Here is a 12730-nt window from a genome sequence, read left to right on the forward strand (position 1 = left end):
GCCTATTTTGTCCCTTAACTAGTTGCTCACAGTTCTTTCCACCTCTTAAAGTTGAACAGATGCCCCTTTTTGGAAAAGGATGGAAATTGCATGGTGCTGGTTGATGACATATTTTATTCTTAAGTTAGAGCACTTTTCTGGTTCAGTTTTACACTTGTGTAATATTTTTTTCCCTTTGTACTTAATGATGGACAGTTGCTCCTTCCTCTACTCCTAGATATTTATAGACCCCTTCCTGTTCAAGGTCCTTGATGACACAATCATCAGTCAGATACATGTTTTCAGTATTACTCAATTTTCCTCCTAGCAATGTCTCCTTAGCATGGTTATCCAGGCCATTACTCATCCTGATCTCAAGCTTTTTACTAAATAGAGTTGTGAAAATGTCCAAAAATTCTGTACCAAACATGGCCATTTTTAAAGCAGAAAAATGTCCAACTTTGTTTTGAAAATGGTCCTTTGCTTGACACTTTTGTGCTCAGTGCATCTATCTTTTAGGACCATTTTTGAAAAAACAAAACAACTTCCAAGGGAAAGACACACAAAATCAAGTCATTGGGATATATGAGGGGGCCAGCATTCTTAGTACACTGGTCACACAGACATTCCAGCAGAGCAGTGGGGCACCCTAGGGGGCACTGCAGTGGACTTCACATAAAAGATCCCAGGTACACATCTCACCATTACCCCGTTATACTGTATAGTGAGCCCTCCAAAACCCACCAAAAACTTAAACCATTATAATAGCCCTTATGTCTACAGGTGTCACCTATATGTAGTTACAGTAGGTTTTTTGTGGGTTTTGAAGTGCTCACACTTTCCACCACAAGTGTACCAGTTAGAGTGGAATATAGGTCTGAGTCCCCTTCTCTACAGTCCACTGCACCAACCACTAGGCTACTCCAGGCAAGATCTACTTGCTGCTCTAATAGGACTGGCCATAACACCTGAAGCTGTCATAGAGGCTGGTATGTACTGTTTCTTTCACATCTTTGGGGGGTGGGAGGGGGAGTCAATGAACACTGGGAGATTAAGGGGGGGGGGGGTCATGTCTTAATCTCTCAAGTGGTCATCTGGGCACCTTTTTGTGATTGAAACAGGTCTAGACTAACTTTTAGCCTTAGACGTTTTTGCTTTGTTTCGTTATGGCAGAAAAACATTCAAGTTTTGCTCAAATCCCACCCCCAACATGCCCCCTTGCGATTTGGATGCACTGCATAGAAAAATATCTCAAATCCGAGCTTCAAAAATTGTGATTTGGGTGTTTTTCAGAGAAAAACGTCCAAATGCTACTTTAGGCCATTTTTTAGACATTTTTCTCTTTTGAAAATGACTCTCATAATATAACAGTGCTGCCATCTGTTGATGAATTATAGAAGTGGATTCATTACTTTTCATTTAACCCTATGGGAACAAAGTAAATACCTCACCTTTCATGGAATAAAGTGTTTATAGAAAACTTGGAAAACTATAAGTGGATAAAGTCATGGGGCTGGATGAGATCCATCACAGAATAATGAGGGCACTCAGAGAAGTTTTGAACTGGGAAAGGGACCTTGGGGTGATAATGTATGAAAGTTTCAAGGTGGCAAAACAGCGTGACAACATGGTGGCTACGACCAGAAGATTGTTAGGCTGCAGAGACAGAGGCATAACCAGCAGAAGAGAGAAGGTGGCAATACCAATGTACAAGTTGTTCATGAGGGCTCACCTGGAGTATTATGTTCAGTTTAGGAGGCTTTATCTTGCTAAGGACATAAAAAGACTTTAAGCAGCTCAGAGGAAGGTGACAAAAATGGTATAGGGTTTGCGGCAAAAGATGTACGAGAAGACACAAAGTCTTGAATATGTATGCCCTAGAGGAAAGGAGGGAGAGGGGAGATATGATGCAGACATTTAAATACTTGAAAGGTATTAATATAGAAATATTTTCCAGAGATGCAGAAATGGTAGAACTAGAGGACATGAATTAAGGTTGCAGGCTGGTAGGAGTAACCTCAGGGAGTATTTTTTCACAGAGAGGGTGGTTGATGCCTGGAATGCCCTCCCAGAATAGGTGGTGGAGACAAAAGTAGTGACAGAATTCAACAATACATGTGCTAAACACAGAGGATCTCAAAATAGACAGAGGATAGAATCTAAGCAGAATTTAAATGGCCTCATGGTATTGATGTGCTATGATGAACAGCAGTTGTGCTTAGAGGGCAACTCCAGTATTTGAGAATTAAAGTCAGTGCCAGACAGACTTCTATGGTGTGTGACTTGTAAATGGCAAAGACAGATCAGAATGGGTTAGAGTATGCTTTGATGAAAACTCCACTAGTTGGGAAGTAAGGCCAGTGCTGGGCAGACTTCTATGATCTGAATCCTGTCCTGAATCTGGCACGAGTATCGGTGATATGTATCTTAGTATGGAAGGGGAAGACAACTTAAGTTTGAAATTAACAAGTACTCCAAATACAATGCTAGTTAGCAACATTGTTGGATTGTTGGTTTAAGCATGTATTGATAATGAATATGACTATGCTGCAGCCATAATGAATTGGGGAGCAACCACAGAAATTCCAACACAAGGGCAAGTTTATTAAAAAATACAAAAAACGAAATCATTAACTCAACGTAGTCCTGCATTTCGGTGTAAAACATACCTGCCTCAGGAGTGAATACTATCAAATCTGCAATATACAGAAACCAATCAGGGAGCTAATGGAGAGATATAAATATAATACCATTGGCAATCCTAACAGCTATTGCATGCTGGATGTCACAGACTGAACCACAAAAGCATATATTGCTAAAAAGCAATGCGACAAACAAAATCCTCAGAGGGTCAGTGCTGATCTGGCCACCTTGTTGGGTGGACTGGATGGATGATGTAGGTCTTTATCTGCCATCATTTACTAACTGGTCAATATTTAGCCAGGGTTTGTCAGTGCTTTTCAGGCATTGACAGTTGCCGGCTAAATAAGACCTGGATATTCAATAGCAGGCCATATCTGGGCAGCTACATTATATATCCTGGTATGACCAGACATGTCTTGCCTGCAGAAGCTTATGTGGGTCCTAACCGATATTCATTCAGGACCTGCATAAGACATATGTGGGTCCTGGCTGAACATTGATTCACATAAGGGGATTTTCATTCCTGCGCCCCCCCTCGCTGATTCTGATCCCCATGACGTCCTACAAGAGAAGGCCCCCCAACATGACCCAACCTCCGAATCATGAGTGGATTTCCCTTCCAAACCCCCTCAAATGACCTTCTCCTACTCCCTCATGAGAAGCCCCTTCTCTCATCCCAGCAGGTCCCTCTGGACCTATGTTAACAGCTCTGGTGTTCTAGTGGTTGTTTAGGCAGCAGTGAACGCAACCACTCCTGCCCTTGGTGGCTCCATCACAACCTCTAATTGAATCCATGTGTTTTTGGGTTATTCTCGCTGTTGAAGGGGTTGAGAGGTCTTGGGAGGTTGTAGCTGCAGGATTGGGAGCATTCTATTCCCAACAATCAATTTTGGTGGGGTGGAACAAGGATTAAATGCAGTGGGATGCAGTTGGGGAGGTGTAATGCTTGTGTGCAACACCACCTCTAGCAGAGGTGAGGACTTGGCATCACTGCAGCTCTCGCTGGACAATGCCTTTGTTGTTATTCTATTTTATGTTGGGATTGGAATGGGCTAGGTCATCACTGACTAGCCTTAGGGAAAAGGGTGGAGCTATAAGGGTAAGTTAAGGCAGCTGTGGAAGAAGGGGATGTCATAGTTGTAACAAATTTTGGTAATGTTATGTTTTGATGGTTGAAATAAAGCTGCAGACAATGTATTGCGAAGAAGCTGTAAGAGTATTTATTTCAGGTTGATTGTGTACATAAGTACATAAGTATTGCCATACTGGGAGAGACCAAAGGTCCATCAAGCTCAGCATCCTGTTTCCAACAGTGGCCAATCCAGGTCACAAACACCTGGCAAGATCCCAAAAAAGTACAAAACATATTATACTGCTTATCCCAGAAATAGTGGATTTTCCCCAAGTCCGATTTAATAATGGTCTATGGACTTTTCCTTTAGGAAGCCGTCCAAACCTTGTTAAAACTGTGCTAAGCTAACCGCCTTTACCACATTCTTCGGCAACGAATTCCAGAGTTTAAATACATGTTGAGTGAAGAAAAATTTTCTCTAATTCGTCTTAAATTTACTACTTTGTAGATTCATCGCATGCCCCCTAAATCCAGTATTTTTGGAAAGCATAAATTGACGCTTCACATCTACCCGTTCAACTCCACTTATTATTTTATAGACCTCTATCATATCTCCCCTCAGCTGCCTTTTCTCCAAAATGAAGAGCCTTAGCCGCTTTAGCCTTTCCTCATAGGAAAGTTGTCCCATCCCCTTTATCATTTTCGTCGCCCTTCTCTGCACCTTTTCTAATTCCACTATATATTTTTTGAGATGCGGCGAACAGAATTGAACACAATATTCAAGGTGCGGTCGCACCATGGAGAGTTACAAAGGCGTTATGTCCTCATTTTTGTTTTCCATTCCTTTCCTAATAATACCTAACATTCTATTTGCTTAGCCACAGCAGCACACTGAGCAGAAGGTTTCAACGTATCATCAATGACGACACCTAGATCCCTTTCTTGGTTTGTGACTCCTAACGTAGAACCTTGCATGATGTAGCTATAATTCGGGTTCCTCTTTCCCACATGCATCACTTTGCACTTGCTCACATTAAACGTCATCTGCCATTTAGACTTCCAGTCTCCCAGTCTCATAAGGTCCTCTTGTAATTTTCCACAATCCTCCCGCAAGATAAAAAGCAGCGGTCCCAGCACAGACCCCTGGGGAACCCCACTAACTAACATTCTCCATTCAGAATACTGACCATTTAACCCTACTCTCTGTTTTCTATCTTTTAACCAGTTTTTAATCTACAATAGAATACTACCTCCTATCTCATGACTCTCCAATTTCCTCTGGAGTCTTTCATGAGGTATTTTGTGAAACACCTTCTGAAAATCCAGATACACAATATCAACTGGCTCACCTTTATCCACATGTTTGTTCACCCCTTCAAAGAAATGTAGTAGATTGGTGAGGCAAGATTTCCCTTCACTAAATCCATGTTGGCTTTGTCTCATTAATCCATGTATGCTGTATAATTTTGTTCTTTATAATAGTCTCTACCATTTTGCCCGGATCTCCCCTGGAACCTTTCTTAAAAATCAGCGTTACATTGGCCACCCTCCAATCTTCCGGTACCATGCTCGATTTTAAGGATAAATTACATATTATTAACAATAGCTCCGCAAGTTCATTTTTCAGTTCTATCAGTACACTTGTATGAATACCATCCGGTCCAGGAGATTTACTATTCTTCGGTTTGTAGAACTGCCCCATTACATCCTCCAGGCTTATAGCAAATTCATTCAGTTTCTCCGACTCATCAGCGTCGAAAACCATTCCTGGCACATTTTGGGCTAGATCTATTTTAATAATGACTCAGGGGCTCTTTTACCAACGTGCACAAAAAATGACCTGCGCTGGTGCAAGTTAATGTGTTGGACGCACACAGGTCTATTTTTCAGCGTGCCTTCAAAAAAGGCCTTTTTGGCAAAAAATGGATGTGTGGCAAAATAAAATGTGTGTCTCTCGCCCAGATGTAGTTTGAATACCAAGGTTATTATAATTAAAGAAATGTCTCCACATCAATGACATGATTTGTATGTCTGACCTTTATGTCAGACTTCAATCATTTCTAAGTTTACCATCTATTACAGAATAGCTGGCTGTTTGCATACCAAAAATGATGTTTTTCTTAAAGTGACTTCTCTTGCACTAAGCCCACTTTACAAGAGCAGAAATGTCAGAGTAATTTACTGGCATGACTATAAAATTATGGTACTGCAAAAATATAGTCATTTACAAGGTGTCAAAATTTCAGTACATCACATGGGAAGTGCAAGTTTTCCCAATATTAGAACAGATTTTTTTAATGTACAGATGTTGATATTCATATGAAGGTGCCCTGATCTGGTAAAGACTAGCCTTGCTAGAACTGCTTGTATACCACAAGTATTGTAAAATGAATTATCTTCTGTTAACAATTACTTACTTAGCAAGGGAGGCAGCCAGTTCCCATTGACCTCACAATGTGAGTCTAAAAAGGTCAAGACTTCTCCTTTTGCCACAGATGCTCCCAGGAGTCGGGTCCGGATGAGCCCTTCTCGTTTCTTAGTACGCATAATCCTCACTTTGGAAAATCGAGCCATGTATTCTTCTAGTTTTTCTTTCAAATGTTCTGGAAATAGTAAGCACAAAGGAGTACAGTGTGATAAGGCAGTTACACTGGGTCAAATACTGGGGGAGCAATGAGGAGTATTTAAATATTTTATTCTCCACAAAAATTAAAGTAGAAGCAAAATGGAGCCTGTGAGGGCTGAATACATTGGGCCCCATATTCAGTTAGCGGTAATTAGTGTTTTGCTGACTGCCACTGGCATTAAACTCGGAAATTCAATGCCGGGCCATGTCTGGGCACTGGCATCAAATTTCCGGGTTTCCAGAGCCAGCTAATACATAGCCAGTTAAGGGCAATACTTAGCACTTACCGGCTATGGGTTACTGCATTAAGGTAAGACTAACTTTTATACAGTCTTGTGGTTAACCTGGCCGGTTACGTGCTGAATATTGGCACTTAAAAGGCCAAGTGCTGACTCCACCCCAGAACACCCCCAAATTAAATAGTTTTCAATTCAGCACCAATGGGTTATTTTCAGCGGCATTAACTGGATAAGTGCTGCTGAAAATTAACAATTAGCCCCAAACAGGTGATTTAACCAGCCATTTCTGGCTGGTTAAATCACTTTGAATATTGACCCCATTCCATAACTGTGTACATGTAGTTATACACACCATCCTCTGGATTCTATATATGGTGCTCAAAATTGCATGCACAAAGTTGGGCACATGCTCGGCTTGCACATGAGATTTAATTGAGTAACGAGTCAATTAGCGCCAATAATTGGATGCTATCAATTATTGGTGGTAAATAGTAACAATTTAACTTTAAGCATGCATCTTGCTAAGCGCCATTCTATAAAGACGTACCTGTAAAACATTCAGTGTGCAACTGAAAAGGGGGCATGGCCTTGGGAGGAGCATGGATGGGTCAGGGGCATTCACCGAAGATACGCGCAGTATTATAGAATTCAGGCGATCCACACCTAATCTCTGTGTGAGGATTTATACCAGGTTTCAGTTGGTATACATTTGGTGCGGATCCCGGCACTGCATGCTATTCTATAAACAGCGCCAAACTTGGAGCACCGTTTGTAGAACAGCATTCAACACTCATTTTTTTCAATGCCCAAATTAGTGCAACATTTACTGAATTTACTCCCATATGCATGCAAATGCCAGGATAATTGGCACTTACATAATTTGCACTATGTGCTACTCTATAAAATTTAGCAACAAGAAGGCACACATGGGCAGTACTTGGGTGGGATGTGGGAATGCTGTAGAACTTAGGCGCACTCACTCATGTGTGCCATTGACCAGGCATAAGTGAGTGCGTCTAACACTGTGTGTACATCTTTGGGCTTAACCCAGTATTCTAGAATGGCATCTCTTGCACTCAAATGCTGTTCTAAAATTGTTACTCAGTGCTCCCCATTGTGGTGCCCAGTTATAGAATGGTCCTCCTTAATTCTTCTATATTTTCTAAAACATGGAAAAGAAAATAACATGATACCTTTTTATTGGACATAACTTAATACATTTCTTGATTAGCTTTCGAAGGTCGTCCTTCTTCGTTAGATCAGAAATAAGCAAATGTTGGTAGATGACAGTATATATAAGTGAAATATTTTGACACCCACCTGACAGGACTTAACAAAAATCTGGGGTTTCTAGCCCATTATAAACCCTAAAATTGTACTGCTTTGTCACCCTCTACTACTACTACTTATCATTTCTAAAGCGCTACTAGACGTACGCAGCGCTGTGCACTTGAACATGAAGAGACAGTCCCTGCTCGACAGAGCTTACAATCTAATTAGGACAGACAAACACTTCACTGGCTTCCTATTCGTTTCCGCATTCAGTTCAAACTCCTCTTATTGACCTATAAGTGCATTCACTCTGCAGCTCCTCAGTACCTCTCCACTCTTATCTCTCCCTACATTCCTCCCTGGGAACTCAGTTCACTGGGTAAACCTCTCTTATCTGCACCCTTCTCCTCCACTGCTAACTCCAGACTCCGTTCCTTTTATCTTGCTGCACCATATGCCTGGAATAGACTTCCTGAGTCGGTACGTCAAGCTCCATCTCTGGCCGTCTTCAAATCTAAATTAAAAGCCCACCTTTTTGATGCTGCTTTTAACTCCTAACCCTTATTCACGTGTTCAGAACTCTTATTTTATCATCCTCACTTTAATATTCCCTTATCTCTTGTTTGTCCTGTTTGTCTGTCCTAATTAGATTGTAAGCTCTGTCGAGCAGGGTCTGTCTCTTCATGTTCAAGTGTACAGCGCTGCGTAAGTCTAGTAGCGCTTTAGAAATGATAAGTAGTAGTAGTAGTAATGCTTCACTTATATATATATTGTCATCTTCCAACATTTGCTTATTTCCGATCTGACGAAGAAGGGCTACCTTCGAAAGCTAATCAAGAAATGTATTAAGTTATGCCCAATAAAAAAGGTATCATCTTATTTTCTTTTCCATGTTTTATTTTGTTTTATTTCTATTGATTACCTTTAAAAGTGGACTAACACGGCTACCACACCTCTATACTTTCTGCTTCTGGCAAATGTTCAGACATGATTCATGAACTATAACTCTTTTGTTTTCTTTAAGCATAAAAGGAAGGCTCCAGCATTATAGATTTTCAGCTGGATAGCTGGCAAGTCATCATCTATATACAGTCACAGACAAAAAAAAACTGACCAACATTGATCAGCTCTCTGGTACATCAAGGGCCTAAGGCCAGATGAATATTTTGGCATGTGGCTCAACAACAATTTTCTACCTCCGACAGGCTTTCTATTCATTTCTGTTTGGTTTCTATTAACTATACAAGGAGTGGTGCAAACATTGCAAAATTAACTATTAAGTCAACATAATTAAATGGTTTCAGAGGAAAAAAATTGAAATGGCAAATAGACACAAATACTGTAGACTACCAGCTTGAAGCAAATTAATGATGACTTGTTAATAATATTGTGCTGTAGCTTCAGTAAGATGGCAGATAGCTTCCATACCATTCATCTAATCATTTAGTGTGATTACAATTAGTCATGAAACATTAAGTTTAGCATTTCTTTACACAATGGCAAAATGCCACTGTAGCAATCCAGTTTATGAATTCTTGTGCTCTAAGAAAACTCAGCACCTATGAAAAAAAATCATGTACCAGACCCAGTTTTTTTAAGAGTAAAAGCTATTTTGGATCTAAACATATTTATTACCTTTATTTTGTGATTAAAGATAAGAAGTGGGGTTTTTAAATCACAGTTCATAAAAGCCATTTATATCTGTATGTCAAGAACTGATTATCCGTGGGAATTATGATCCTGGATCTCTGTTTGGCCACACTCATGTAAATCTAAGGGCCCTGTTTACTAAGGCGTGCTATTGTTTTTAGCACACGCTAATGCAAGAGACGCCCATATATCCCTATGGGTGTCTCTAGTGTTAGCATGCGCTAATTTTTAGTCTTATATCCTACTTACGCCTCGCAGATCAAAGTTGGTAGCAACAGTTAAAGAAGCCAGAACAATTCTCTGGGAAAATAAAACAAAAAAGATCATAAAAAGTTAAGAACTATTCTGAAAAACAAACGTCTGAAACAAGAAGGTCTTAGCCATCTTTGCTTATACCCTACACTGTCAATTAAAATGCTCTATTACGTATTGTGTTGACATTGTAAGTAGTATACTATGACATACTTTGTATTGTTATTTGAATATTTTTATTGCTGTAATTGTCTATTGCTTATGTTTGATGCATTCTGATTGTACACCGCCTTGAGTGAATTCCTTCAAAAAGGCAGTAAATAAATCCTAATAAATAAATAAATAAATAAATACACCCTTCACCTAAAGATCAAGTAAGACTGAGATGATGAAAAAATACCAGTAAATTCTTTCCAGTGTCTAGCAACTTGGAAAGGTAAAGTCAGTTCAAATAACTTTAATCGTTTTTTCCTCTAAGGTGAGGGAAATGAGAAGATCACAATATTAGACCTTTTTGCCCTCAAAGAGGTGGCAAATTGAAAATGGACATACAGATAATTTGGTGCTAGCTCATGCATAACCTTGAAAACAGGCCAGTTTAAAAAGAACTCTGGCCTCAACTGGCAGCCAGTGCAATTTCACATAAAAGGATGAGTTGCTATCAGATTTAGCCAAGCCAAAAATCAGGCGTACTACCATATTTTGTACGGTCTGTAATCTTCTAATAAGGCCCCTAGTACAACTTAAGGAATCCTTTTACAAAGTTGTGGCAAAAAGTGGCCTACGGTAGTGTGGGCGCATCTTTTAGGCGTGCTGGGCCATTTTTTTACCGCGGCTGGGAAAAAGGCTATATTTTAATGGGCTGGGAAATAGGCCTGTGCTAATATTAAAACTAGTGCGTGCCTATGGCCTCAACCCTTACCGCCACCCATTGACCTAGCGGCAAGGGCTCATGCGCTACCCACACAGTAACCACGCAATGTGTGCCAACGTGGTTGCGCTGCTGGTTACTGCTAAGAACGCCCCCCACAGTAAAAAAATAGAAAATTATTTTCTACAACAGAATTTGGCATGCAATGAACTCGCAATTACCGCCAGGCGCACGTGCTACTCTGGCGATAGTGATAATTGGGCGCATGCTACCTGCGAAACAACCCTCCCGCACCTTTGTAAAGGGCCCCCAAATACTCAAGGTTACTATAGTCTAATTGAGAAAGTAAGAGTGCCTGTGTTAGATGCTTAAATTGATCTACTTCAAAATAGTTGCAAATACAATGCAACTTTCTCATTGGAAGGAAACTTTTCTTTACTAAAGCATCAATCTGTACCTCCATGGAAATAGAACTGTCCACTAAAACACCCAAAATCCTAGTATCAGTCAATAGTTTGTAATTAACTTGATTGATAAAAATAGTAATAGGAATATTATCAGAGGTCCAGGTAATTTGTTCCACTCCTTTGCACCAGAAAAAGAAATGATACATTTTCTGGTTTCTTCTAACTGAAACAGCTGGTAATCTGGAATTGTCACCAAACAAATATTGTCCAAATGAAGCTCTCGGTTCGGGCAACATAGTTGAAGACAATCTAATAGGTACTGAGACGAGTCATGATGTACACAATGGTGAACTGTTATCAGCAATTTATATCTAATTCTATCTTGTATAGACAACCAATTCAATTTCCTAAAGCTAGGAATGACATGATCACATTTTGAAAGCCCATATAAAAAGCGCACAGTTGAATTCATCACTACCTGCAGTGCCTGTATGCACACCGCAGGAAGACCTACATAATATATACTACAATAATCTAAACCTGTTAGTTCTGAAGTACCCTGCAAAAATCAGTCTGGGAAATCAACGGGCATAATTTACAGAATAAGCGCTATTTGTAAAATGATTTTTTCAGCACAGAATGAATCTGAGCGGAAAAAGACAGTTCGACATCATACAATACACCCAGTCACAGAAGGAAAAGAAAACTGTTGTTCAGCATTTACCAACAAAATGTCTGTTTTAGACATATTAAGAGACAGACATTCTGAGACATCCAATCATTAATCCCCTCTAAAACTGTTTGCAGTCAAGTAACCACCACAGGCACCAGCAATTCAGCAGGATGAAAAATTGAATATCATCCACATATATGTAGTATGCCATCCAAGATTCCTCTGGACCTTACCAACTGGCTTAGAAATCAAGTAGAATGTTAGGTATTATTCAGTAGAGGAGTGTGGTAGCCGTGTTAGTCCACTCTTAAGGTTATCAATGGAAATCAAACAAAATAAAACATGGAAAAGAAAATAAGATGATACCTTTTTTATTGGACATAACTTAATACATTTCTTGATTAGGTATTATTCAGAAAGGAATGGAAAACAAAAATGAGAATGTTATAATGCCTTTATATCACTCCATGGTGCGACTGCATCTCGAATACTGAGTTCAATTCTGGTCATCGCATCTCAAAAAAGATATAGTGGAATTAGAAAAGGTACAGAGAAGGGCAATGAAAATGATAAAGGGGATGGGATGACTTCCCTTTGAGGAAAGGCTAAAGCAGATAGGGCTCTTCAGCTTGGAGATATGATAGAGGTCTATAAAATAATGAGTGGAGTGGAACAGGTAGATGTGATTTGCTTGTTTACTCTTTCCAAAAATACTAGGACTAGGAGGCATGCAATGAAGCTACAAAGTAGCAAATTACGAATCGGAGAAAACATTTGCTCACTCAGCATGTAATTAAACTCTGAAATTTGTTGCCGGAGAAATTCTTTGCTTAGCGGGGTTTAAAAAAAGTTTGGAAGGTTTCCTAAAGGAAAAGTCCATAGACCATTATTAAAATGGAATTGGGGAAAATCCACTGCTTATTTGTAGGATAAGCAGCATAAAATGTATTGTACTGTTCTGGGATCTTGCCAGGTACTTGTGACCTGGCTTGGCCACTGTTGGAAACAGGATTCTGGGCTTGATGGACCTTTGGTCTGTCCCAGTA

At 39.9% G+C, this 12730-nt stretch overlaps 1 protein-coding gene across 1 annotated transcript in view; it reads right to left on the bottom strand.

The window, feature by feature from the left end:
* Window positions 1-12730, bottom strand: part of GALNTL6 (polypeptide N-acetylgalactosaminyltransferase like 6) — a 1035585-nt gene that overhangs the window by 295116 nt on the left and 727739 nt on the right. The window contains exon 5 of the mRNA XM_030192221.1: window positions 6112-6297. Coding sequence (XP_030048081.1) covers window positions 6112-6297 — 186 coding nt within the window. The remainder of the gene's footprint in view (window positions 1-6111; window positions 6298-12730) is intronic.

Source organism: Microcaecilia unicolor, chromosome 2 (assembly GCF_901765095.1).
Source record: "Microcaecilia unicolor chromosome 2, aMicUni1.1, whole genome shotgun sequence".
NCBI lineage: Eukaryota > Metazoa > Chordata > Amphibia > Gymnophiona > Siphonopidae > Microcaecilia > Microcaecilia unicolor.